The 26,823-nt window shown below is 47.6% G+C and overlaps 2 protein-coding genes across 6 annotated transcripts in view; both read left to right on the forward strand.

Moving 5' to 3' along the window:
- Positions 1–776: 776 nt before the first annotated feature.
- C14H15orf61 (chromosome 14 C15orf61 homolog) lies at positions 777–6,945 on the forward strand. 2 transcript variants are annotated; one of them, XM_075896859.2, is made up of 3 exons: positions 777–1,160; positions 4,531–4,685; positions 6,179–6,945. In XM_075896859.2, the coding sequence occupies exons 1-2, from the start codon at positions 827–829 to the stop codon at positions 4,656–4,658; spliced, it is 462 nt and encodes a 153-aa protein (XP_075752974.2). In that variant the 5' UTR covers positions 777–826; the 3' UTR covers positions 4,659–4,685; positions 6,179–6,945. The 2 variants fall into 2 exon arrangements, with proteins under 2 accessions (XP_075752974.2, XP_075752973.2); XM_075896858.2 differs by having other exon boundaries at positions 4,531–6,945.
- Positions 6,946–20,840: 13,895 nt separating this feature from the next.
- Positions 20,841–26,823, forward strand: part of MAP2K5 (mitogen-activated protein kinase kinase 5) — a 205,067-nt gene continuing 199,084 nt past the window's right edge. For 2 of the 4 annotated variants that reach the window (XM_075896855.2, XM_075896856.2), the window contains exon 1: positions 20,841–21,102. In XM_075896855.2, coding sequence (XP_075752970.1) covers positions 20,968–21,102 — 135 coding nt within the window. In that variant the 5' untranslated portion in view covers positions 20,841–20,967. The remainder of the gene's footprint in view (positions 21,103–26,823) is intronic. The other 2 variants (XM_075896854.2, XM_075896857.2) reach the window with 1 other exon arrangement.

A 26,823-nucleotide genomic window follows, 5' to 3' on the forward strand; every position in this document is an offset into this window, starting at 1 on the left:
GGCCCCCCCATACCGGGACCCCCTCAGGGCCCCCCCATACCGGGACCCCCCTCAGAGCCCCCCCATACCGGGACCCCCAGCATCCCCCTCAGGGCCCCCCCATACCGGGACCCCCAGCATCCCCCTCAGGCCCCCCCATACCGGGACCCCCCTCAGAGCCCCCCCATACCGGGACCCCCAGCATCCCCCTCAGAGCCCCCCCATACCGGGACCCCCCTCAGGGCCCCCCCATACCGGGACCCCCAGCATCCCCCTCAGGGCCCCCCATACCGGGACCCCCCTCAGAGCCTCCCCATACCGGGACCCCCAGCATCCCCCTCAGAGCCCCCCCATACCGGGACCCCCCTCAGAGCCCCCCCATACCGGGACCCCCAGCATCCCCCTCAGAGCCCCCCCATACCGGGACCCCCCTCAGGGCCCCCCCATACCGGGACCCCCAGCATCCCCCTCAGAGCCCCCCCATACCGGGACCCCCCTCAGAGCCTCCCCATACCGGGACCCCCAGCATCCCCCTCAGGGCCCCCCCATACCGGGACCCCCCTCAGAGCCCCCCCATACCGGGACCCCCAGCATCCCCCTCAGGGCCCCCCCATACCGGGACCCCCTCCCCCCAGCCCCCCCCCATCCTCCCTCAAGACCCCCCCAGTCAGGACCCCCAGCGGCCCCACGTGAGGCCACCCCCCCATTCTCCTCGCTCGGCGCTCGCGCGCTCAGCCAACAGCTCTCGGCAGCCACCGCCGGGAGCGCGCTCGCACGCGCACGCACAGCGCCGGGAGCGCGCGCGGCCGGGTCGGCGGGAGGGGGGCTGGGCCGGCCGGACGCCCCTATGCCGCCCCTGCGGCGGCTGCACGAGGCCGCGCTGCGCCTGCTCCTCGCGCCCGGCGGGGGGGGCGGCGCCAAGCCCCCGGCCTCGGAGGTGCTGAGCCAGCACCTGCGGCAGCGCGGCCTGCCCCCCTGGACCTCGTACTGCGTCAAGTACAGCGCCGTGCGCAACGACCAGTTCGGCCGCTCGCACTTCAACTGGCAGGTGGACGGCGCCAACTACCACGTGCTGCGCACCGGCTGCTTCCCCTTCATCAAGTACCACTGCGCGCGCGGCGCCCGCCGCGACCTGGCCCTGCAGGACGCCGCCTTCACCGCCCTCAAGCTGCTCAACGCGGGTGAGCCCCCGGCCTGACCCCCCCGAGCGCCTGACCCGCCCCGGCCTGACCCCCCCCCCGAGCGCCTGACCCGCCCCGGCCTGACCCCCCCCCGAGCCTGACCCCCCCCCGAGCGCCTGACCCGCCCCGGCCTGACCCCCCCCCGAGCGCCTGCCCCGCCCCCCCCCCGGCCTGACCCCCCCCCGAGCGCCTGCCCCCCCCCCTCCCGGCCTGACCCCCCCCCCGAGCTCCCGCCCCGCCCCCCCCCCCCGGCCTAACCCCCCCCCCGAGCGCCTGCCCCCCCCCGGCCTGACCCCCCCCCCGAGCTCCCGCCCCGCCCCCCCCGGCCTGACCCCCCCCCCGAGCTCCTGACCCCCCCCCGGCCTGACCCCCCCCCCCCCCCGAGCTCCCCGCCCCCCCCCCCCTCCCCCCCGGCCTGACCCCCCCCCGAGCGCCTGACCCGCCCCGGCCTGACCCCCCCCCCGAGCGCCTGACCCTCCCCCCCCCCGGCTTAACCCCCCCCCCAGCCCCCGCCTTGCCTGACACCCCCCCGAGCTCCCGCCCGGCCTGAGCCCCCCTGGCCTGACCCCCCCCTCGAGCTCCCGCCCCGCCCGGCCTGACCCTCCCCCCAGCTCCCGGCCTGACCCCCCCCCCCCAAACTCCCGCCCTGCCCTGCCTGACCCCCCCTCCCTCGGATCTCTCTCCCTCCGTGAGCCTCTGCCAGCCCCCCTCAGTCACGGGACCCCGTGACTCCTGTCAGAGGCAGCGCCCATGGGGGGGGCTGCCCCCCCTTTCCCAGAGGGGCTCTGTTCCTGCCCCTGGCGCGTTGTATCGCCCAGGTGAAATCCGGCGAGTGATCGTTGGGGGGAGTAATCGTCAATCGGGGCCCCCTTGCACTGAGGGTCCCTGGGCTTGTGCCAGGGCAGCACTGGCTAAGATCCCGGCCCGATGTTGCCCTTCGCTGAACCCTCCGCAGGTCACCTTTCCCTGGGTCCGTGGCAGCCTGGTGAATTGCTGATGCCAGGGACTGGGGTTGTTTTTTTAATATAAATATGTCTAAGACTATTAACTGCACTTTAACTAGTGTGTAGTTTAGAAACTTTTTTAATACTGCTTACGCTAGTGCTTAAAGCCGGGGCGCCCGACACACTAGCCACACGTGGCTGTTTGAGTGTGGCTAGCTCGTTTCAGAACTGGCTGTACACCAGGGGCTTAAAGTATCCACTTGTTCATTCATTCCAATTCTAAGCTGCACTTCCTGCCCACTGACACCATCGGACTATCCAGAAAAATATTTGCATCTGACATAGTTTTTTAAAAAAAATCAAATTTGACATGCTTTAGCAGCTTTAACTTTCTTCATAATAAGATGTAGTGACTAGATATAACTTATATTGCACATAGTTAAATGCTTGACTTCGTCCCACTGTCAAGCTGTACAGCACAATATGTCTTGGGAGTTTTTTCCTAACTTTTGGTTGTGTGTATGTATATGAAGTTTCAAAGACTATAAAAACAAATTAAGTTATCCCTAAACAAATCATGGGACACAATCAACTTTAAGTAAAATACCATGCCATCTGAATATGTACCTATGTTTTTACAAATAATTTCTAATATTACTGTGAGCCAGAATCTGCCCTTAATTAAACTACTGCTATTGGCTTTACTGATGTCAACGTGAGTGCACAAACATAATAGCAGAATTTGGCTCTTGAAAATAAATATTGTGTCTTCAATTTATTACTTGCTTGCACAATACTTAATACAATCACACCCTGCCTGGTGATGTTTTTCAGACGCTATACATTTTTATTTATTATTTATGTTGCTACAGTTGTTTACACTCAAACATCCCTAGTATGAAGACAGTAATCTTTCATATTAACAAATGTTACTGGTTTTGGCTTTGGTTGTTAGCATAAATCAAAGTTTACTGATACAATTTTCAAAGTGATTATGTTATCTAATTTGTATTAAAAATGTTCTTTGGGTGTTCTCTTTGATTCTGTCCTCTCTCTGCCTTGATACTTGGGTCTTCTATCCAAATCTTGCTGCTGCTTCTGTAATAGCACTAAGGATGTTCTGTGTCTAATAAACTCTGTGTGTGCACAGTCAAAACTCTTATCCAGGCCTTCATCTTCTGTGTTGACTATGACAGCCTCCACTTCTCTGGCCTCTGACACCCAAGTAATCCTCCACATGTCCTTTCAAAGCTCGGCTGCTAAGACAGTCTGAATGGAGCCCCAGAAAATCTTATCCAGGCCCGTACACAGGAATTTCTTTGGGAGTGTGTGCCTTTTCATAAATGTGGATCTCAAGGGTATGAATGCACCCCTGTTGTCCCCGAAGTAAGCAGGGAAATCAGCTTCAGCCTTCTCCCAGCTGGCCAGAGCATGGGGGAGGGAGGCTCAGGCAGCACGCTGCTCCTGCCTTCCTCTGGCAGGCTGGAGTATGATTACTTGGGGCACCATGGGGGGGGGGGCTGCTTTTACACCCTTCACCACCACCCCCATGTACAGGTCTTTCCTTTTTTGAGGGCTCAGGTCAGTAAGGTAATAAAGCACATGCCTCACTTCAAGCATTGAATAATTCCACTAAAGTCAGTTAGGCAACTAATATGCTTAAAATTAGGCACATGCATAAGTACCTCTCTGAGTCCCTCTGTGGACTCCCTCTTCTTCACTGCATCAAATATAACACCAGCTTCTTCTTACATTTTAAGGCTCTTCTGAGCATGGCCTCATACCACCACTTTGTATCTTACCTATCACTATAATACAAATAATGATACACTAAATATAATACACTATAATACAAATTGCCGTCCCCTGAAATACCTTCCTGGCATAGTTGATGCCAACACTGCCAGCCATAATCACTTCTTTATCAACTTCTCCCACATGCACCTTCACATTTTTGTTCCATCCCTTGTGCATGAGACATCCTTTCCCATTGATCTGTAAAGTCACGAACTACACTATTTCCCTGTAATCCTACAAGTCTACTAAAGACTAAATTAGCTTTAAGCATAGCTACTCCACATATCCAAGCGTCTCATATCCCTTTTCCTCTCATCTGCATTCCTTCCAGTTCTTCTGACTGTTCACTCCCCACTTGTTACATCTTATTTTAAACTAGGCCCTTATCCTGCCTTGAGAACTGTCGGGAGACACCCATGAGCATCAGCATCTGCTCATGTGGTTCTCAGTATGTAATTGGGACTATGGTTCTAAGCTCTTCAGTGCAGGGAATTTATTAGAACAGCTGCTTACACAGTGAGCCCCCTACTGTAATATTTATATTATCCTTCATAGTCATGTTTAGATATCACTGTTTTAGTTCTCTTGGTTTGAAATGGTTGTATGTAACACGTTTTTCTCTTTTATAGGCATCCCAACTTTATTATATGGAATTGGCTCCTGGTTTCTTGTCAGTGTCACAGAGACTGTTCACACAAGTTGTGGCCCAGTAACTATTTATTTTCTGAATAAAGAAGATGAAGGTGCCATGTACTGAAATTGTGCATTCAAGCACTTTGGTTCGGTGGGTTTTCACAGCTGTGTGTATTTATATATTTCTGCTGCTTTAAAATATAAACAATTTAAAAGCAAATCTTTGCTTTCTATGTGTTCCTTTTTAATGTGGTGTCATCTTCAAAAGACTTCACAGTCCTTTTTTTAGTTACAAAAATGTTCCTGTTTTGGCAGCAGTATGAAGTGAATATTGAGTCAATGAAGGCAAGGTATTAGCAGCTTTGGAAAATGAATGGACTTTTCTACAGTCCTCAAAAGTGTTTGCTCTAAAGACAGTGGTTGAAATGCATATTGCTGAGAAGAGTCTTCGGATTATTTTTAAAAATCTATTTATATACATGAAATAGGTTATGATGTTTATCATGTTACCTGAAGGCAAGCAACGCGTTCTCCAAAAACATTACACATAATTGTAAATGACAAGAGTTTTAAATTCTGTGCCTAGGTGCTCAACAATATATAAATTGTCCTTGCAGCTAATCAGAGTTTGAAGGAATCTGTAATAGCACCCTTCTTTTATATAGTTATATTGAAATGAGTTTCGAATCCCCACTCCACGAATTAAAATCCACATCAAGAGACTATGTAGTATGTGTCAATGGAACATTCACATCTAAATATATTTTAAAAGAAAACATCTGAAAATTGGTTCTGCTTTTCTCTTTCAATACCTGAATTCACAATTCTGTGTTTTCTTTTGCTGTAGTCAATTGCATTTCTCACATCTAAAAGATGCAGTTACAGGTTTGAGGTTATTAATGGCATTAACATGTTTATTGTAATCAGACCAAGAGTTGCTGAACACTGCTATATTCTTGACACATGCTCTTGGAAAATGTTGTAAACAACTTAGCACGTGGTTGACAAGCCTCTAAAAAGTGGCTCCTGCATTAGTGAACCCCAATGGTAATATTTTGAATTCATATTGTCCCATATCAGTCATCAGAGCAGTTTTTTTTCTGTGTATCTTTGTCTAAATCAGAGATGGGCAGCGTGCAGGCTGCATGTGGCCTACTGGGGTTCTTCCTGCAGCCTGTGGACCCCCAGTCTGCACCCCTCATGAACTGAGGTATTGGAGTCCTGCACTTTCTACTCCTCCCCCTCTCATTCTGGCATTTGTGGAGCACCATGAATCTGCTGATTTGTGATCCAGAGCTGGAACGCCACGGATCAGCTGTTCGTGACTGTTCAAAATCTGGGAGGGAGGGGGGAAGAGTGGGGATAGATCACAAATCAGTGGATTTGCGGTGTTCTGAAAGTGCTGTGGGTGAAGAATAGGAAGTGTGGGGGAGTGCAGGCCGCGGGTGAAACCCCACTGGGTTATGGGCCTCAGGTTGCTCACCACTGGTTGTGCAGCCCACTGAGATGGAGGGCCTTTCATGCAGCCCTCTCACTATCACTCTAAAGGAACTTATCAATAATCTTTCTGAAGATCATACATGCTAAGACAAATAGGTTTCCTCAAAAAATCAAACGCATTCCTTACAGTTTTACCTTTCTTAGGTACTAACTAGCACAACAGATGATGTTTGGCCCGGGAGAACTTTGAGGAGTTTGCAAGTGAGGAAGACAGACTGGTGTGGCTAGGGGCAGACACAATCTGCTCATCAGAACTCACTCTTGCTGAGGTAAAGAAGTAATACAGCAGCTCACAGCTCCAAATAGTCTCAGCAGCATCTTACAACATACAAGGGGCATTTTAAAGGATAAAGTCACTAATATGACTAATATAATGAACTGATGCTGTTCCATGCTTTATGAAGGAAGTGTGTCTGCTTCACTAAATACAACTGAAAGTAACACTAAATATAACTTTAGTCAAGGAGCACTCATTCCAGTATATTTTGTACCGAAGAATATTCTTGACACAAGCTGAATAAATAGCTTTCACAGAAGAGAGTTACATTAAGCTTCATTAATAATAAAACTCATGGTTAGCATTTTGCTAGAATAGCTAGAACTGATTTCCTCTGTAATGGGCAAAAGTTAAATAACTACAGCTCATAAGTTTTAAGTCAAATACTGCTCATTCATTGCTACTGATCTTGTCAATACTTTGCTGTAAAGGTTTGGTCTCAACATGAGGCTGATAAAATGGTTTTTAATTACCAGACTATAAATACAGCTTTTCATTGGAGTTGCACCTCCACTCACTGCAGCTTGTTTGATTTCTGATAATGTGTACTGCTGACTTTGCTCACCTGTTTTTCAATAAATGCAAGCAACGTGACTCCTTGTCCATACAGTGATGGGCAAGTCTCCTTAGAGAACATCTTTGACAAACTACCCTATTGATCACTGCAATTCTGTGCTGCTAGCAGCATTAAATAGAGACTTGATTTCTTGTTCAATGCTCTCACTGTGTAACAATTAAGCAAATGTAATATTTTCTTGTATTACATGAAAATCAATAGACCTCTTGCTCTTGTGGAGTTGATCATGGTGAAAGATGAACTGGAAGATGGCTGAGAGCAAAGTTCAAATATAATATTATTCATTGGATTCATTAAGACTTACTGTATAAGACCTGTTGGAGTAGGCAATGGAAAATATGCTATTCATAAAGGGTAGTGTGTTCATTTCCACAAATACTTAGGATATTCATTGTCAGGGTTACTCAGTATATTTTAAAAATTAATTGGTTTAATAAAAAATGAAAGATTAAATCTATTTTTTTGCATAAAGAATTTATTTGTCGGGTTCTTTTGGTCAGTCTCTGACCAAGTTTTGTTCTTTAGCCATGAATCGTAGAATCTTAGGGCTGGAAGAGACCTCAGGAGGTCATCGAGTCCAGCCCCCTGCCCGAAGCAGGACCAACCCAACTAAATCTTCCCAGCCAGGGCTTTGTCAAGCTGGGACTTAAAAAACTCTAGGGATGGATATTCCACCCCCTGCCTAGGTAACCCATTCCAATACTTTACCCTCCTAGTGAAATAGTTTTTCCTAATATCCAAACTAGACCTCCCCCACTGTAGCTTGAGACCATTGCTCCTTGTTCTGCCATTTGCCACCACTGAGAAGAGCCTCTCTCCATCCTCTTTGGAACCCCCGTTCAGGAAGTGGAAGGCTGCTATCAAATCCCCCCTCACTCTTCTCTTCTGTAGACTAAATAAGTCCAAATCCCTCAGTCTCTCCTCAGAAGTCATGTGCTCCAGCCCCCTAATCATTTTGGGTGCCTTCCGCTGGACCCTCTCCAATGCATCCACATCCTTTGTATAGTGGGGGGCCCAGAACTGGATGCAATACTCCAGATGTGACCTCACTGTGGTCTGAATTAAAAAGGAAAACACTATTGAGGTACAAGCTCTGTTCCAAGAGTGCTCCCCATCTGGAAAGGCTGCTGACCATGAGGAGGACTTTGGATATGGTTCCAGATCCAGAGAGGAACTTCTGAAGCTCTGTTGTGCAGTCCTACCCGTCAAATTATCTGCAAACATGAGACACAAGAAAGTATAGGAACAGCAGATAAGGATGAATGGATAATATTGAATTCTGTGACATCTGAACATCTGGATCTTATCAAACCTTTGCCTCATTGAGAAAACTGGCAGTTTAGTTACTTGTCTAGTCCACATCAACAAAAAAATCTGGTTCTCCTTGCATCTAGGTCAGCTCCGAAATAGGCAATCATCTAAGAGGGGATCAAGGAGTTGTATTGTAAAGCTATTGCAAATCCATGTGTCTAAAACATGGGGAAGGTCCTCTGGGTGGTTTCCTATAAGGGACCTTGTAGCCCGTAGGACTAACTTGCCTTTCTGTTAACTGCCTTACCTTCTCGTGTAGAACTACATTGTAATTTTGATAATACTGGACTGATTTTGAGGCAAGAATCTGTTTATACTCAAAGTTAACTGAGAATTCTGAAGTAATCCATATTTTGTACATAATCTGTGGATCAGGTTACATATTAGGGACAAGATTCTGATGAGTGTATGATCTCAAAGTGGGCATAGATGAATTCATAGACTCTGTAGCCTGGTTGCTATCACTATGCCTTTAGGATACCCCATGGCTGTGTCTAGACTGGCCAGTTTTTCCGGAAAATCAGCTGCTTTTCTGGAAAAACTTGCCAGCTGTCTACACTGGCCGCTTGAATTTCCGCAAAAGCACTGACTTCCTACTGTAAGAAATCAGTGCTTCTTGCGGAAATACTATGCTGCTCCTGTTCAGGCAAAAATCCCTTTTGCGCAAAGCTCAGATTTGTTTTCCGCGAAAATGGCAATCGGGGCTTTTTTGCGGAAAAGCGCGTCTAGATAGGCAAAGACGCTTTTCCGCAAAAAGTGCTTTTGCAGAAAAGGATCCGTGCCAATTTAGACACTCTGTTCCGAAAATGCTTTTAACGGAAAACTTTTCCGTTAAAAGCATTTCCGGAAAATCATGTCAATCTAGACGCAGCCCATGGGTGTAGCAGACAAACTGGAAGATGTGTTGTACTGACAATGAGGATACTTGAACTCATGGAATTGCTCATGACAGCCTGATGGGAACATGCAGATGAGTTCGTTTTCAGGTCACTGACTTCAGAAGATCTAGTAAGAGCGGAATCTAGAGTCTCCACTCCAAAATGTTGTCTTCCTCGTGAATCTGTTTGAGCAATTGAGGTCTCAGATGGCCCTAAATTCTCTAACCCTTTTCCAATACTATAGAATAGATTGGTGAACTTCTCTTATTTTGAGAGACCAATGAAATCACCTTCCTAAGGCTATGTCTACACTACAGTGATCTCTGGAAAAAAGTGATAGAGATGTAGCCGTGTTAGTCTGGTGTAGCTGAAACAAAATACAGGACTATGTAGCACTTTAAAGACTAACAAGATGGTTTATTAGATGATGAGCTTTCGTGGGCCAGACCCACTTCCTCAGATCAAATAATGGAAGAAAATGTAATGTGATTTGTCCTTTTCATGTGTGTTCATTTTTTTTAAATTGTATCCTTTCGTATGTATGGTTGTGACTATTTTCTTCCACTATTTGATCTGAGGAAGTGGGTCTGGCCCACGAAAGCTCATCATCTAATAAACCATCTTGTTAGTCTTTAAAGTGCTACATAGTCCTGTATTTTGTCTCTGGAAAAAAGGTACGCAAATTGTGCTCTGCAATTGCGTACCTTTTCCCAATAGTTTTTTCGGAAGAGGCTTTTCCAAAATTTGGCCCGTCTACACTAGGCCAAATTTCAGGAAAGCCTCCTCTTTTGGAAGAGCCCTTCTTCCTCGTGGGAGGAGGAAGACAGAGCTTCTGAAAGAGCACATCTGCTCTTCCACAAAAAAAAAAAAAAAAAAGGTTGTAGTGTAGGTATAACCTAAGAGTTTGAAGTTTCTTGGCATCTCCTGATATTGGGTAGGGCATGAAGAAAGGATATAGACCAGCGTGCCATTCCAAAGAATATCCAAGCTGCATTGTCTCTAGAATTCACCTCTCTAAAGTTGATTGGGTTCATATGCATTATTAATATGGCAAAGCTCATTGAAGTAAATGGTGTTTGTTGATTTGGATAGGTTATAGACTGGCTTCGGAGATCTAGAAAGTGGGGGGCTCAGATCTAATTATCATATAGAGAATATGGCTGCTGCTGTCCTACTTAGAGGGTGGTCTTGGGCATCTACTCGTCCCCAAGGATGCTCTAATGTTGAATTTCATTTTGCCTTCTCTCCTTTTCAATGTATATTTGAGCCTGTGGGAAGGTTAGTGAGGAGGTACGTGCTGTTGTGCTTTTAGTATCCTGATGACACAAGTTCTATATCACATCCAACCCAGTGAGTGCTATCAAATGCTTTACCTAATGTGTGGTTGAGATCGGAGCATAGATGAGTTAGCTGGCTGAACCCCAGCCGGGATAAGACTATGGGGATAATAGTAAATTGGCGGCAGCACCTAGAAGATGTAGTAGATTATAGATGACCCTTTTAGGATGAATGAGTTTGGTGTTTGGATGTATCAGAAGATCTAACTTGCAGTTAGAAAGACATATAACAGTAGTTTGTAGGGAGACCTTTTCCAACTTTGGCCAAGGGAGTGTAACTTTATTTGGATCTGGTTGGGGTTTGATTTCATCTGGTTAATTATGTTTTTGCTTTAATTTTTATGTGCCAGGTTTTAATTGCCAGGTTCTTTTTATACCTACTAAATTATGTATGTTCACGTATACATATGATTATATATCAGTACTTTGGTCACACATGATTAAAATTCAAAACTTTCTGCTGACTTGATCTGCTCTGTTCTCATTTGAAACAAAGTACAGTTTGCTTTGTAACTCTTGCTTTAATTATCTCTTCACTGTATACGAGGATGATGTTTAAATGAGAGAGATGACATAAGAAGGCAAGGAGCTTTGTTTCACCTCACTTAACAACTAATGCAGATAACTGAAACCTTACTCTAAACCCAATGGATCAGGTAGCTACTTTTTTCAGCACTTGCCTTTTAAACAGTAATGACTACTGGGGGCATCTTAACCTAAATGAGTGCTTAGCATTACATCTTACCTGGGTCAACAGTCTAGGGTATCAGAGTTAAACTGTGTTACTGTAAATTAATGGAAAATGTAACTGCACTTTGCTGAAAGATCAATGTCCAATAAAGGCTGCACAATCAAATCTTGTTGCAATGATTGAGGTCCTTAATTGCCTTTCAAAGATAAGGTGGTAATCAACATAGGTTTAACTGATCTTTTTTACTAGTTCAATTACATGCTAATGACTAGTGCCAAGTCAGAATCTTTAACTACTTATACTTATTAAATCTTACCTTAGTAATGAAAAATTACTTAAGCCACACAATCAATAAAGCACAAGTCTTAATTACTATATTTCACTTTTATACCTTTTGTGTGTTTGACAAATTTGTTTCACTAGAGATTTCCCACCAGTAAGAGATATTATTACCAGAGGCTGTATTCCTTGGAGTACTGTTTACTAATCCAAATTGCTAAATCTTAGATGTTTTGTGTGTTTGTTTTAATGGAAACTTCCTGGCTAAATATCCACTAAAGCAAACTTCTAATCTTCTAGACATCTAACTGTATATAAAGATCAGTTTCTGTATCTGATGGCAGCTTTTTTTCGTGTTGGATCGAAAGCTATCTGTAACCTGCAGGCTGTCAGAGACATTATCAACTTAAAATGCATCATTTTTAAGAACAAAGTAAGTTAACAGTACATATATTGCTCCTGCCCCTCAGTCCTCTTGCTGATTTTGTGGGTAATTAGTAACATTTTCTACTTTCTTTAAAATATTTTTTTCTTCCTTTATTGCTGTAATAGAAAAACTCACACCAGTTACAGGGAAAACTAAAGGCCTAATCCAACTCTTAAGCTATGTCTACACTGCAGGTTATTTTTTGGAAAAAGGTATGCAAATTGCGAACTGCAATTTGCATACCTTTTTCCGATTCTTTTTTTGGAAGAGGCTTTTCCGACATTTGGCCTGTCTACACGGGGCCAAATGTGGGGAAGAGCCTTAAAATGAGGAATACAGAGCTTCCAACAGAGCGCACTAGTTATTTCTGAAACTGATCCAAAAAAGCAGACACGTTCTCTGGACGCGGCAGAGTTTTTCCGGGATGTAGTGTAGACAAAGCCTTACAGACTTCAATGGGAGTTGGAGTTAGCCTGTACTTACTATATAAAAACACTGGGGAACAGACTATATTTAGAACACTGTTAAAATCACAAAGTAAACAAAGTTTTATTCTTTTTAATCTTTCAGTACAATAATCTTGGGCTTTAGTTGTAACAACAGTAGATAGAAATCTTTCTAGCAGAAGCGATTAAAAAATCTAAGTACTTATCTGACCTCATTACCATAATATCTTAATGCCTTGATTATTAATACATTTTATCCTCACAACACTCCTGTGAGTTAGGGAAGTACTATTCCCCATTTTACAGATGGGGGACTGAAGCACAACTTTAATTAAATGAATTGCCCGGTGGGCAAGGTCCCTTTAACAAGTTCTTAAAAAGGCACTGTAAGCTGATGAAATAGAGCAGAAAAAAAATATAGCAACAGGATGTAAAGTTCATTAAATGCAAGAGAATCTCTTTAAACATGTCAAACAAGGTTCTGTCTATGTTAAAGAAACTTCTAGGCTGTGTCTACACTGCACCCCTTTTCCGGAAAAGGGATGCAGATGAGACAAGTCGGAATTGCAAATGAAGCGGGGGATTTAAATATCCCCTGCTTCATTTGTATAAACATGGCTGCCGCTTTTTTCCGGCTCGGGGCTTTGCCGGAAAGAAGCGCCAACCTAGACGGGGATCTGTCGGAAAATAAAGCCTTTTCTGAAATGTCCCTTATTCCTCTTAAAATCAGGAATAAGGGACATTTCGGAAAAGGCTTTATTTTCCGAAAGATCTAGATTGGCGCTTTTTTCCGGCAAAGCCCCGAGCCAGAAAAAAGCGGCAGCCATGTTTATACAAATGAAGCGGGGGGATATTTAAATCCCCTGCTTCATTTGCAATTCTGACTTGTCTCATCTGCATTTGGTTGATGTAAAGACAACGAAACTAAAAAAAGCATAGATCAGCTGCATAAAAGGGTTATCTGTAAAAACAGACATGGTCATAATAATGCTTAGGACTTACTTTGCATATATTAACTTAGCTAGCCTTCACAACATCCTTGTTAAGTGGGTAAATATCCCCATTTTACAGAGGAGAAAATCAATACACTAAGGCTACATCTACACTGCAGGCTTCTCGCGCAAGAACTTTTTGCAGAATAGATCTACCACAAAAAGATCTTGCGCAAGAATGCATCTACACTACCACGTGCTTTTGTGCAAGAGATGTGCTTTTGTGCAAGAGAGCATCCACACTGCCACGAATGCTCTTGCACAAGAAAGCTGTGATTGTCATTCACAGAATGGCCATCAGAGCACCTGTGCTTTTTCTGATAGGTGTTTCTTGTGCAAGAAACCCATGTTGTCCGCCCACACTTGCCTTTTTGCACAAGAAATCTTGCGCAAAAAGACTTATTCTTTGTAGAAAGAGGAGTAACTCTTGCGCAAAAAGCCCTGTCTTGTGACAATCTACTGTACTTTTTCTCGTGCAAAAACACACTTGTGGACGCGCCGCGAGGTTTTGCGCAAAAATGGACATTTTTGTACAAACTCTGCAGTGTTGACGTAGCCAAGGTGAGTGTCTTTCCCCAACGTCACATGGCATTTAGTTTTGTTTTTTATCTCTAAATTAATTTATTATATTGAGGTAGTTAACAGTTTGTGAAGGCTCTTGAGGACAGTCCAAAACAGTTACTCCAGGCTACAATCTCTTCTGGTTTACTTTAGGGATTGCCTACTTATTTTACTTGGATTTAGCCCCCCCAAAAAAACTCAAATTGGAAATAAGACATTTGTAACCATTGGAACAAACTAGTGTGGGAAGATATGGATTCTCCATCTCTTGATGTTCTCAAATCAAGACAAGGATGCCTTTCTTGAAGATGTGCTTTAACTAAATGCAAGTTCTGCTTTAGACACACATGAGTTATAGGGCTCAATACAGTGGTAAGTGGGTGAAATTTAACAGCCTATGGCATTACAGGAGGTCAGACTAAATGATCTAATGGTCCCTTCTGGCTTTAACCTATATGAAACGATGAACTGGAAGATAAAATAAAAATACATAAATAAAACTAATGATGACAAGCCCACAGAGACTTAGTGGCAAAGCCACAATTAGAAATCAGTAGTTTCTATTTCCAGGCAGTGACTTGCTTAGTTCTAGGGGCCATGCTACCTCTAAATATGAAAAAGAGCAAGCCACATGCAGCTGTATTGTGTTCCCTGGTTTACTTATTTCCTGTGTGGACCTATGTCTTGAAATAATTTGGCTTCATCATTCTCTTTTGGTCCCTACATTAATTGACTTAGCTGTTTATGGTAAATTGTTTACTGTAATATGTCTTAATCTTCCTCTGTGACCTTGCTGGCAACAGAAACATAAGAACTTTGGATCTACACTTTGCATTTCTCAAAACATACGTTTGAATAGAAATTCGAATCAGCTGTAAACACTTTTGGGCATTATCATTCAGTTTAAATCCACTTGGTAGGTACAGCAAGGTGGACTCAGATAGTAATAGCATCTTAATTTAGGGATAAAATAATTCCTTTAAATAAAACCTGTAATATGTGTATAGTACAACCTAATTTTGTGAATTAGTATGGGGAAGAAATAAGCTTAATTTAGGATAATGCATCACAAAATGTACACTGCTTCTTAGACAAGTGTTTAGTCTTAATTGTTTATGCTAATACTTGATAATGTACTAATAAAAGCACTGTGGTATATTTTACAAGGTATGTCTTTCTATAAGAAATAGCAATTAAATGTCTGCTGAGAAGCTGGATAAAACACATGACTGTTATGCATATTCAAAATATAAACCATGCAAATAAGCAAAGCCTGAATGAGAGAGTTTGTTGTCAGGAACACACATGTTTATCTACTGAACATTTGAAAAATGTGATGAAGCTATTAAGATTTTGAAATAATGGAATATGCTGCATTATAAATACCCCACTCGGGAATCATTATTAGTTGCTTTTTGTTTGGTAAGGTAAAATACGTAGAGCTAAGAGTTATTTTAAAAACAGTTGCATCACTTTAAGCATAGTTTGAGAACTGTATTAGTTCATTATAAAACCAATGTATTACTTTCAGTTATATTAATAAAGCTAGTAGAACCAAACTGTAAAATATGATGCAAAGCAGCTCTTTACACAAATAGTCAGATGAAGGAATTCTTTCAATTTTAAAATGCGTATTTTAAAACACTTCCTAAAGAACTCCTTAAGGGTTTTTTTGGATAAAATTAATACGTGCTATAAAATCAATATGTTTTAGTTAATCCAAATATATAAATCTATTGTAATTGTTTTTATAAGAAGAAATGTCATTAGATGTGATCATCAGTATATGCTTAGTGATTTATGGCCCTTGTTACATACATGCTTTGTAATGTATGAATTATTTACTAAGAAAAATCACAATAATTTTGTTGTTATTCAAAAATTTATAGGTTGGCAGAAACAGTTATGCAGCCCTTGAAGCTGGTCTGGTAAGGTACAGTAACATCATTGAACAGTATAAGCTGATTTTTGATCAATTAATTGTGCAGCATATGTAGCCTTGTAATAATATTAATTTTATTAAGCCTCAAAATATTTGTTTTGTATGTATTCTTTATTTTTTAAAGTGTACATCATTTAAAACACGACTTAAACATTTTATTACCATTCCTAAATCAAGAGAACCATTTCCTTAAGAATATAAAAAATTCCAAATACACCATGTGGAAGAAACAGGTTTAAAGTTCTAATCAGGACCTACTGAACTGAAATCATTTGAAGTGTTCCACTGCCTTCTCCAGTGATAATTGTGAAATGAATGTAAGTGTGAGGATCTGTGCAAACCTTCTGCGCTGCACTACTTAAACCTGTTCAAAAGTAGTGGGAAAGGCATGGAGGGGTAACTTTCTGCTAGCCTTGCATGCATTTTTGGGCTTCTCCACACATTAGCTGTGGCTAGGCTGGTACAATGGAAGGGCTATAGTGTGAAAGAATTAACACATAATTGCATGACACTCCTGTCCTTCCTGGAGGTAGTATGGCTGAGTGAATTCTTTCACTAATGCAGTGTATGATATTTGGAATGTGGGCAGGGAGGGATGAATTTCACCTCAGTGTATCTTTAGATTGCTACTTATGGATGTAGAAATGTTTCTTGCATATTCACCTTCCTCTTTATATCAGAAACATAGCAATGAAAATATGTCACCAGAACCATGAGCCATTTCTTGTAGGAAGCACAGAGCTTTTCGTCCACACACATTATAGATGTTTATTGTCATCCTCTTCAGAATCATATATGGCCATAGTTAAGAGAGAAAATCCTGGATTTGGTGGCCTATTTATTTCAGTGTTTCTCAAACTTTTTGTGCTGGCATCCCCATTTGGACTTAAAAAAAATGGTGAAACTCTCCCCCCTCCCTCCCCTTCCCACACACACACACTGGAAAAAACTGCAATTGTTGTTTACCTTCAGCCTGGCTTGGAACTTTAGCTGCCTTCTGGATTGGGGCCATGGAGCTCTCAGAAGGGACTCTCTGCCCTGATGACCATATTAAAACAAGATTGCAACCCACACTGAAAACTGCTGATCTATTTGAATCTCAGTGGTGGCTCTCAAGCTCCCTCTAATCACACACACTGTATGCAAAGCATTGGAAATTTACATATTTTAAATGTTTAATGTGACACACAACTTTTAGCTCCTGTAGTACAGATTTTAACTCTTTCATCTCCATGCTTCTGTAAAGTGGTAAATATGTACCTGCTGAACCTCTCTAATCTGGCACTATAAATGGTCCAGTATAATTTTAATTAGCTGGATGTCCTTTTATCATGGGTGTGGCCAAGTTTCTGGCAGTCCCTTAAAGTTTGTTTACAGCCACCAATCCTGGCTCTCAGTGTTCTATGCTGTTATTTAGCTCTAATTTATCCCTAAATGTCTTCTCAGACCCCAGTAAACAGTGGAAGTGTTGGAAATACTGCTAGACAATATTGACCTCCTGTGGTTCAGCAAATTCTCTGATACGGCACCGGTCAGATTCCGAGGGTGTCAGATTAGAGAGGTTCAACCTGTATAATGTGTGTGTGTGTGTGTGTGTGTGTGTGTGTGTGTGTGTGTGTGTGTGTGTGTGTGTGTGTGTCTGTGTCTGTGTGCTTCTGGGCAAATTATTTCACCTCTGTTGCAATTTCTCTAGCTTTAAAAAAAATAATAGTGCAGTTTTAAGATTGTCGTTGCGTCTGCTCATCTGATTCTGTGAGCTCAAGTGCTCAAGGCTCATGCTTTTATATGCTGAGGTCCCAGGTTCATTCCCAAATGCTACTCAAATAGGGGCATGGTTACATTTGGCTATGTTGCTTTTCACTTCTAGACCAGGGTTTCCCAACCTATGGGTTGCAACCCAAATATGGGTCGCCATTACATTTCAAAAGTGTCGCCAACTGTCTGTCCAGGTGGCTCTGCCCCCTTTTCTCCCCACCCCCAGTTTTGAATTGCCTTAGGTCACCAAGTCTTCCTGAATTGTCAAAATGGGTCCGCATCTGGAAAAGGTTGGAAACTGCTGGAGCCAAGAGGGGAAACCCAAAAATCTCATATCCAGAGTAGTACAAATTAAGGATTTTAAATTTAGATTAATCAACTAATCCAGTAGTCAGTGTAATTTGCACCAACTATTTGATTATTCGCTAAGGGCACCTCTGCCTTTGAAATGTAGCAAGAGCCCTGCCAGGTCTTGCTACATGTCAAAGGCAGAATCCCGGGGGGGAGCATGGCCAGCAGGGGACTCAAGCAGGCCCCTGCTGGCCACATGCTCCCTGCTTTTGAAATGTATAAAGGCCTGGAAGGGCTCTTGTATATTTCAAAAGCAGAGCACTGGGAATGGGCCAATGGGAGACTCAAACTGCTCCAGCTCCCTGCTTTTGAAATGTACAAGCATCCTGGGAGGGCTCTTGTATATTTCAAAAGCTGGGAGTACAGGCCCAGTGGGGGACTGTTGAAGTTCTCAGCTCACCCTGCTCCTTCTCCCCACAGAGACAGTGCTGGGGGGAACCTGCTTTTAAGCTGGCTCCCCCCCGCCCCGCACTGCTTCTCTCTGAAGGAGTCAGCAAGGGGGGGGGAGGTAAGCAACTAGTCGAGTCACTTGTTGACTATCCAATAAGCATTTGTGACATCGTAGAGACTAACAAAAATATATAGGATCATGAGCTGTCATGGGTAAGACCCCCTTCATCAGGAATTAAGTTATTCATAACTGATGGTAGATAGCTCCTATATGAATTAGTGAGGGGAGTCCCAGTTCCCACACAAACTCACCATTGTGCTTTGTACTAGATTGTAATCTCTAGATGATAATTATTTTACTGTAAACGTGTAGCTGAGTTGACATTGTAATTGTCACCCTGGGAATGAGCATGGGAAATTAAAAAAGCAGATGATGGGGTAGCTTCCTCAACCCTTTTGAAAATATCTCATGATTGTGGGGTGTGTGACCCCTGATGATTTTGGTTTGGCAGTACTGGTAGGTCCATACATGGAGGGGGAGGGGTAAGCACCCCCCCTCCCTCGAGGAAGCATGGTCTGGTCAGGTGGGGGACAGCTGGGCCTGATTTCCCAGCTTACTTGGGGGACCATAGAGGATGCATTCACATGCTTGAGGTCCACATTTACAAAAAAGAGCACCCCTCACGGAAATTTCTGACTACTGGCCTGATTGGGGACAAGGAAACCTTTGGGAATATTCTAAACATCTAACTATTGAAAGGCAAAGATCAAGGACTCTCCCATTTGCGGCTGGGAAGGAGGAAACTGCCAGAGGAAAGACACCAGCAGTGCCTGTGTTTGGGGTGCTGTGCCCCAAGGGAAAGGGGCCATATTGTGCAGTGTGGCTGAGGGACAAGGGGCACAGGCTCCGGGTTTGAAGGGGGAGCCTGTGGGACCCAGAAGTGTCTGTGGGTTCTGGGCTCAGGGTATGGGGGGGGAGCCTGGGGGTGTCTGTGGGCTGGGGGCTCAGGGTCTGAAGGGGGGGCTGTGGGGCGGGGGGCTCAGGGCCTGTGGGGGGTGTCTGTGGGGCCTGGGCTCAGGGTATGGGGGAAGCCTGGGGGTGTCTGTGGGGTGGGGGTTCAGGGCCTGAGGGGGGGCCTGTGGGGCCCAGAGGTGTCTGTGGGGCAGGGGCTCAGGGGGGTGTGTGTGGGGCCTGGGCTCAGGGTATGGCGGGGAGCCTGGGGCTGTGTGGGGGCCGGGGGCTCAGGGCCTGAGGGGGGGGCTGTGGGGCAGGGGCTCAGGGTTTGAGGGGGAGCCTGGGGGTGTGTGGGAGCCGGGGGCTCGGGGCCTGAGGGAGGGACCCGGGGGGGGGGGGGCTCAGGGCCTGAGGGGGGGGCTGTGGGGCCTGGGCTCAGGGTATGGGGGGGAGCCTGGGGGTGTCCGTGGGGCGGGGGCTCAGGGCCTGAGGGGGGGGCTGTGGGGCCTGGGCTCAGGGTATGGGGGGGAGCCTGGGGGTGTCTGTGGGGCGGGGGCTCAGGGCCTGAGGGGGGGGCTGTGGGGCCTGGGCTCAGGGTATGGGGGGGAGCCTGGGGGTGTCCGTGGGGCGGGGGCTCAGGGCCTGAGGGGGGGGCTGTGGGGCCTGGGCTCAGGGTATGGGGGGGAGCCTGGGGGTGTCTGTGGGGCGGGGGCTCAGGGCCTGAGGGGGGGCTGTGGGGCAGGGGCTCAGGGTTTGAGGGGGAGCCTGGGGGTGTGTGGGAGCCGGGGGGGGGCTGAGGGACCCGGGGGGGGTGGGGCGGGGGTCTGGGGCAGGGCCTGAGGGGGGGGCTGTGGGGGGGAGCCTGGGGGTGTCCGTGGGGCGGGGGCTCAGGGCCTGAGGGGGGGGCTGTGGGGCCTGGGCTCAGGGTATGGGGGGGAGCCTGGGGGTGTCCGTGGGGCGGGGGCTCAGGGCCTGAGGGGGGGGCTGTGGGGCCTGGGCTCAGGGTATGGGGGGGAGCCTGGGGGTGTCCGTGGGGCGGGGGCTCAGGGCCTGAGGGGGGGGCTGTGGGGCCTGGGCTCAGGGTATGGGGGGGAGCCTGGGGGTGTCCGTGGGGCGGGGGCTCAGGGCCTGAGGGGGGGGCTGTGGGGCCTGGGCTCAGGGTATGGGGGGGAGCCTGGGGGTGTCCGTGGGGCGGGGGCTCAGGGCCTGAGGGGGGGGCTGTGGGGCCTGGGCTCAGGGTATGGGGGGGAGCCTGGGGGTGTCCGTGGGGCGGGGGCTCAGGGCCTGAGGGGGGGGCTGTGGGGCCTGGGCTCAGGGTATGGGGGGGAGCCTGGGGGTGTCCGTGGGGCGGGGGCTCAGGGCCTGAGGGGGGGGCTGTGGGGCCTGGGCTCAGGGTATGGGGGGGAGCCTGGGGGTGTCCGTGGGGCGGGGGCTCAGGGCCTGAGGGGGGGGCTGTGGGGCCTGGGCTCAGGGCCTGAGGGGGGGGGGGCTGTGGGGCCTGGGCTCAGGGTATGGGGGGGAGCCCGGGGGTGTCCGTGGGGCGGGGGCTCAGGGCCGGGGGGGTCCCGAGGGGGCGGGGCTCAGGGTCCGTGGGGCGGGGGCTCGGGGGCCGCCATGGGGCCGCCCCGCCTTTCCGGCTGCCGCGCTTTGGTTCCGGGGCAGCCGGGCCGGGACGGGAGGCGGCGGCTGCTGCGCCCCGCGGGATTCCCGGCGGCGCCGCTCGCGGGCCGGGCTGCGGGCCCAGCATGTGACCGCCGCGGGGGGATGCTCGTGCCCGGCTGCGGCCCGCCCCGCGCCATGGAGAGCCCGCCGCTCGTCATCCGCATCACCATCCCGGACGGCGGCGCCGTGGACTGGACCGTGCACCCCGCGCCGCAGCTGCTCTTCAGGGACGTGCTGGTGAGTCCCCCCCGGCCCCTCCCCCCGCTCTCTCTGCCCCTCCGCCTGCCCCCCCCAGCCCCCCCTCCCTCTGCCCGCTCCAGCCTCCCCCCAGCCCCTCCCCCCAGCCCCTCCCCCCGCTCCCCCCCCACTCCCTGCCCCTCCCCCGCCCGCTCCCCCCCGCCCCCGCCTGCCCTGCCAGCCCCTCTCCCGCTCCCTCTGCCCCCCCACCTGTCCCTCCCCCAGCCCCCTAGTCCCTCCCCCAGCCCCTCCCCCCCGCTCCCTCTGCCCGCTCCACCACCCGCCTGCCCCCCAGCCCCTCCCCCCGCTCTCTCTGCCCCCCACCTGCCCCCCAGCCTGCCCCCTAGTCCCTCCCCCTGCCCCTCCGCCTGCCCCCAGCCCCTCCCCCCCGCTCCCTCTGCCCCCCAGCTGCTCCTCAGCCTCCCCCTAGTCCTTCCGCTCCCCCCAACTGCTCCTCAGCCTCCCCCCTCCTCTCAGCTGCTCCTGCCCCTCTAGTTCTTCCTCTCCCTCCGGAGTGCCCAGCTTCCCCTCCCCACTCCCTACCATCCTCCTGGGTGCCTGGTTTTTCTTCCCCCTAGTGCCTGCATTCCTCCTCCCTATCTCCCCCCTGAGGTGCCCAGCTTCTCCCCTTCCCCCTCCTTGGGGTTCTTGGCTTCACGTGGCGTCTGGGCCAAGATGCCAGGCTTTTCCTTCTCTCTTTCCATGGGAGTGCTCAGGTTGGAGTGGGACCCCATAGTTGTATCTGCCTTTCTCTGCTTCCAAAGCACCAGTGGTTTTCAACCTGTGGTTTGCAGATCCCTGGGGTCCGCAGACCATGTTTAAGATTTCCAAATGCGTCTGCAACTCTCTTCGAAATGTTTTGGGGGACTGCAAGTGAAATAAGGCTGAAAACCACTGCATTCAAGCGCAAAAACCCTTAGCATTAGCCGGCAGGGTTGCCCTCTGATCTCAGATTCTCCATCTTTCCCGACTGTGGGAAAATTGTCTGTAGAGAAATTAGGGTGACGAGTCTGGGCACAGGAGGTAAAAGAGTCTTTACTAATGTAAAGGGATTTTAGTTCTCAGTTGGATGAATGTTGACCTGGAAGCTGCCTTACTCAGGACAGGTTCGATGTGACAAACGGAAGCAGATTAATTAGAAAGTGTTTACAGTATCTTACCCACCTTGTCCCTATCATATCCTTGGGGTCTGGGATAAGGATGTTAACGACTAGTTGACTATCCGATAACCAAATGCTTATCAGATAGTCAGTCGACTAGTCGATTTCCCTCCTCCCCCCCCCCCCCCCCGCCTGCTGCCTCTATCAGAGGCAGCAAAGGGCAGGAGGACAGGGGGTACTTCAAAGCAGCAGTGCCACACAGCTGATCCCCAGCTCAGCTATGCAGCACTGCCCCTTTGAAACACAGAGGTGGTGTTCAAAGAGTAGCACCACATAACTTCAAAGTGGCAGCGCCATGTGGAGCCCAGGGTTATCTGGGAACTAGCTGATCCCGGGCACCACGAGGCATGAACCTGGGATCAGCTGGGGAGTCCCCAACTAACCCTGGACTCCATGCAGGTTCTATGCTGCACTTCCGCTTTGCAATGCTAAAAGCCCCCGCTGGGAACTCTTGTACGTTTCAAAGCTGGCATGCCACATGCAACCTGGAGTCAGTGGGACTTTCCCAGGCCCCAGGCTGCACGCAGAGTTTCGCATTCCTCCTTTGTACAGAGGGGGCTCTTGTATATTTCAAAGGAGGAATGCAGAAGTGCCTATCGACTAGTGAATGGAAATGCCATCAACTGTTTGACTAGTAAAATAACCAGTAGTTAACATCCCTAGCCTGGGATGGACACAGCTACAACACTGCAGCCAATAATATTTACAGCAGTGGTCCCCAACAAGGTGCCCGCAGGCGCCATGGTGACCGCGGGGCCATTTTTGTGCGCCCGCCAAGTGCTCGGGGCTGGCCTGGCCCTGGGGACGTGGTGCATGCGCTGTGCCGGAGCCGGCCCTGGCACATGGTAAGTGCTGGCCCTGCGAGCGCCGTGAATTGGCCGCTTGTGCCCCGGGCGCTTGGAGGGCGAGGGGGGGAGCGCCGGGCGCGCGGTGGTTGGCGGGGGAGCGCCGGGCGCGCGGCGGTGGGGGGGGGGGCGCCGGCCCCGGGAGCGCGGCGCTTAGGAGGAGCGCTGGCCCGGGCACTTGGGGGAGGAGGGGGCGCCGGCGCACGGTGCTTGCAGGGGGGGGGCCGGCCCCGGGAGCGCGGCGCTTGTGGGGGGGGGGGCAGCCCCAGGAGCGCGGCGCATGGGGGGGGCCCCTCCCCCAAGCACGCGGCTATGGGGGGCCCCTCCCCCCAGCATGCGGCTATGGGGGGGGCCGCCCGCCCCCTGGCGCCCGGCAGGCGAACGGCCACGCCCCCTGGCGCCTGGCAGCCTCTAAAGGTTGGGGACCACTGATTTACAGTAACTTTAAACATTTCTTCTGTCAAAGTATTGTGACTTAAACCAGTTTGTAAACAAACCCTCTGATAAAGCTAAATGGGGAAAGATAGGTATTTTCAGGGGAAGGTTTTATGAGGCCTGGCCTATACTTGAAAGCTTTACTGATTGTTGATAAGGTGTATAGTCAATTGCTTGATCATTGGTGTTAGATTGACCAGTGGTGTCAGATTTATTAATGTGTTACAGGAAAAGATTTTATACTATATCAGTCTTCAAAGAGCATTCCTATGCAGAAATGTTACATCTTATGCGGAAGGTGTGCTCCCCAAGTTACACATTTCAGCTGGCATTATTGCTGTGATTTTACAAGTTGCACGTTTCTTTACATGACACTAAAATTCAGCCCATCGGTTTTTTTCCGTTCCCTAACTTCTTGTTCTGTTCCTTCCTTATTGTTTTGGATACTGGCATTTTCAGATACTGGCCTGTGAACGTACTTCTGTCCTTTATACTACAATATAGACTGAATGTATTTTGACTTTGACAAGTTTCCTAACAGTTTGTGCTAAATGCTTTCTTCAGCAAATGCAAGGTGTCATGGGATACTTAGCATAAGTGAACAAGATTATGGTGTAGGCCACTTTAGGCAATGTCACTGTTAACTGTATTTGTGCTTACTGGTATCAGTGCTTAATGCATACTAATATATGTATATGATGCGGAGAATCCATATATTTTATATGGTAGTCATCATATTTTAGTCAAAATATAGCGTTTTCCTTTTAGGAATATATATTTTTTAAATCGAAATAGTTATACCAGAAAAAGCCCTAGAATGTGGATTAGGAATCATAGAATCATTGAATACTAGGACTGGAAGGGACCTCGAGAGGTCATCGAGTCCAGTCCCCTGCCCTAATGGCAGGACCCAATACTGTCTAGACCATCCCTGATAGACATTTATCTAACCTACTCTTAAATATCTCCAGACATGCAGGCTACGTCTACACTGGCCCCTTTTCCGGAAGGGGCACGTTAATTTCAGTGGTCGCAATAGGGAAATCCGCGGAGGATTTAAATATCCCCCGCGGCATTTACATAAAAATGTCCGCCGCTTTTTTCCAGCTTTTAGAAAAGCCGGAAAAGAGCGTCTACACTGGCCCCGATCCTCCGGAAAAAGCGCCCTTTTCCGGAGGATCTTACTCCTACTTCAAAGTAGGAATAAGATCCTCCAGAAAAGGGCGCTTTTTCCGGGGGATCGGGGCCAGTGTAGACGCTCTTTTCCGGCTTTTCTAAAAGCCAGAAAAAAGCGGCGGACACTTTTATTTAAATGCCGCGGGGGATATTTAAATCCTCCGCAGATTTCCCTATTGCGATCGCTGAAATTAACATGCCCCTTCCGGAAAAGGGGCCAGTGTAGACGTAGCCGCAGATTCCACAACCTCCCTGGGCAATTTATTCCAGTGTTTAACCACCCTGACAGTTAGGAACTTTTTCCTAATGTCCAACCTAAACCTCCCTTGCTGCAGTTTAAGCCCATTGCTTCTTGTTCTATCCTCAGAGGCCAGGAAGAACAATTTTTCTCCCTCTTCCTTGTGACACCCTTTTAGATACCCGAAAACCACTATCATGTCTCCTCTCAGTCTTCTCTTTTCCAAACTAAACAAGCCCAGTTCTTTCAGTCTTCCTTTATAGGTCATGTTCTCTAGACTTTTAATCATTCTTGTTGCTCTTCTCTGGACCTTCTCCAATTTCTCCACGTCTTTCTTGAAACGTGGTGCCCAGAACTGGACACAATACTCCAACTGAGGCTTAATCAGCGCAGAGTAGAGTGGAAGAATGACTTCTCGTGTCTTGCTTACAACACACCTGTTAATGCTTCCCAGAATCATGTTGGCACTTTTTGCAACAGCATCACACTGTTGACTCATAATTAGCTTGTGGTCCACTATAACCCCCAGATCCCTTTCTGCCATACTCCTTCCTAGACAGTCGCTTCCCATTCTATATGTGTGAAACTGATTGTTCCTTCCTAAGTGGAGCACTTTGCATTTGTCCTTATTAAACTTCATCCTGTTTACCTCAGATCATTTTGAATTATGACCCTATCCTGCAAAGCAGTTGCAACCCTGAATGTAAAAAAGTTAGCCGGGTAACCAGTAAGCATCACCCTTAACGAGTCATGCTTATTGGTTATATTTAATTGGTGGGGGGTGGAACAGCTCCCCACACACCGCAGGTAGGCTGTTCTGGCTGTTCAGAGCAGCCCCTGCCGGTGGGGAGAGCTGCTACAGCCTACCCACTCACTTTCCCTTTAATCAGTTAACCAGTTAAACATCACATTTAACCAGTCAACCAGTTAAACAGGATTTTACATCCCTAGGGTGGATACGGTTATACTAATATGAGGATTCCTTATATCTGTATCACTTATTCACCTTCCCATACTGGAATAAACTTTTTTATAGCAATATAATTACATCCACACAGCAGAGGTTTTATTGCTTTAATGGTACTGGTATTATTAAAGTGGTACAACTTTTCTGTGTAGACCAAGCCCTTAATGAGTTGAAATTAAATGGTGTGGTGGACACCTTGCAGAACAAGAAGAAAAAAGACAACAATATAGGGCCTCTGTCTCCAGAAGTTCTGAGCGTGCAAAACTCCAGATGAAATAAATGGGAGCTGCAGATGCGCAGCATCTCTGAAAATCAGAAAGCTAGTAATGTAGAGTGCATCTCGAATGTGCTGGCTATGACACACAACAGATTGAGACTAGGGTTCATGCCCTTAGGAAGTTACAAATGTGTAGAAGTAACAAATCAGAATACAGTCTAACACAAGATGATGCAGGATCTTTATTTTTTTTAATATTTGTTTTCTAAATCTAACTTCTGTATTCTTAGAAATATGTACCTGGCTTCTTAGCGCCTAAAAATCCATGTTTGAAAATGAGATTTAAGCTCCTAAATCATTTTGCTGTTGCAATGCTGGGATCAGCAATACCTTAATATCTTAAAAAGGCTGAGTCCTAAAGCGTAGTTTGCTATTGTAAACACTAATCTACACCCCCATTAAGTTTAATATTCAATTCTATTCCTGCACAATATTCAGTTCTATTCTATTGCATCTTTGAAGAGCACTGATAATTAGCTGAATGGTACAGATATGTTTGTTTAAACAACTAATTAACCCTTCAGGCCTTCATTCAGAATTGTACGTATGTATGTGCCTATCTTTCATCCTCTTAGTAATCCCACAGAATTTGGGACAACTCATATGTTTAAAATTAGACTCAT

Source organism: Pelodiscus sinensis, chromosome 14, assembly GCF_052426305.1.
Source record: "Pelodiscus sinensis isolate ZL-2025 chromosome 14, ASM5242630v1, whole genome shotgun sequence".
NCBI classification, from domain to species: domain Eukaryota; kingdom Metazoa; phylum Chordata; order Testudines; family Trionychidae; genus Pelodiscus; species Pelodiscus sinensis.

Excerpts from the sequence above, each read along its gene's own strand:
- C14H15orf61 (XM_075896858.2), top strand. The coding sequence starts at position 827 with ATGCCGCCCCTGCGGCGGCTGCACGAGGCCGCGCTGCGCCTGCTCCTC. Across the intron at positions 1,161-4,530 it reads CCTCAAGCTGCTCAACGCGG|GCATCCCAACTTTATTATAT; the intron begins GTGAGCCCCCGG and ends TCTCTTTTATAG.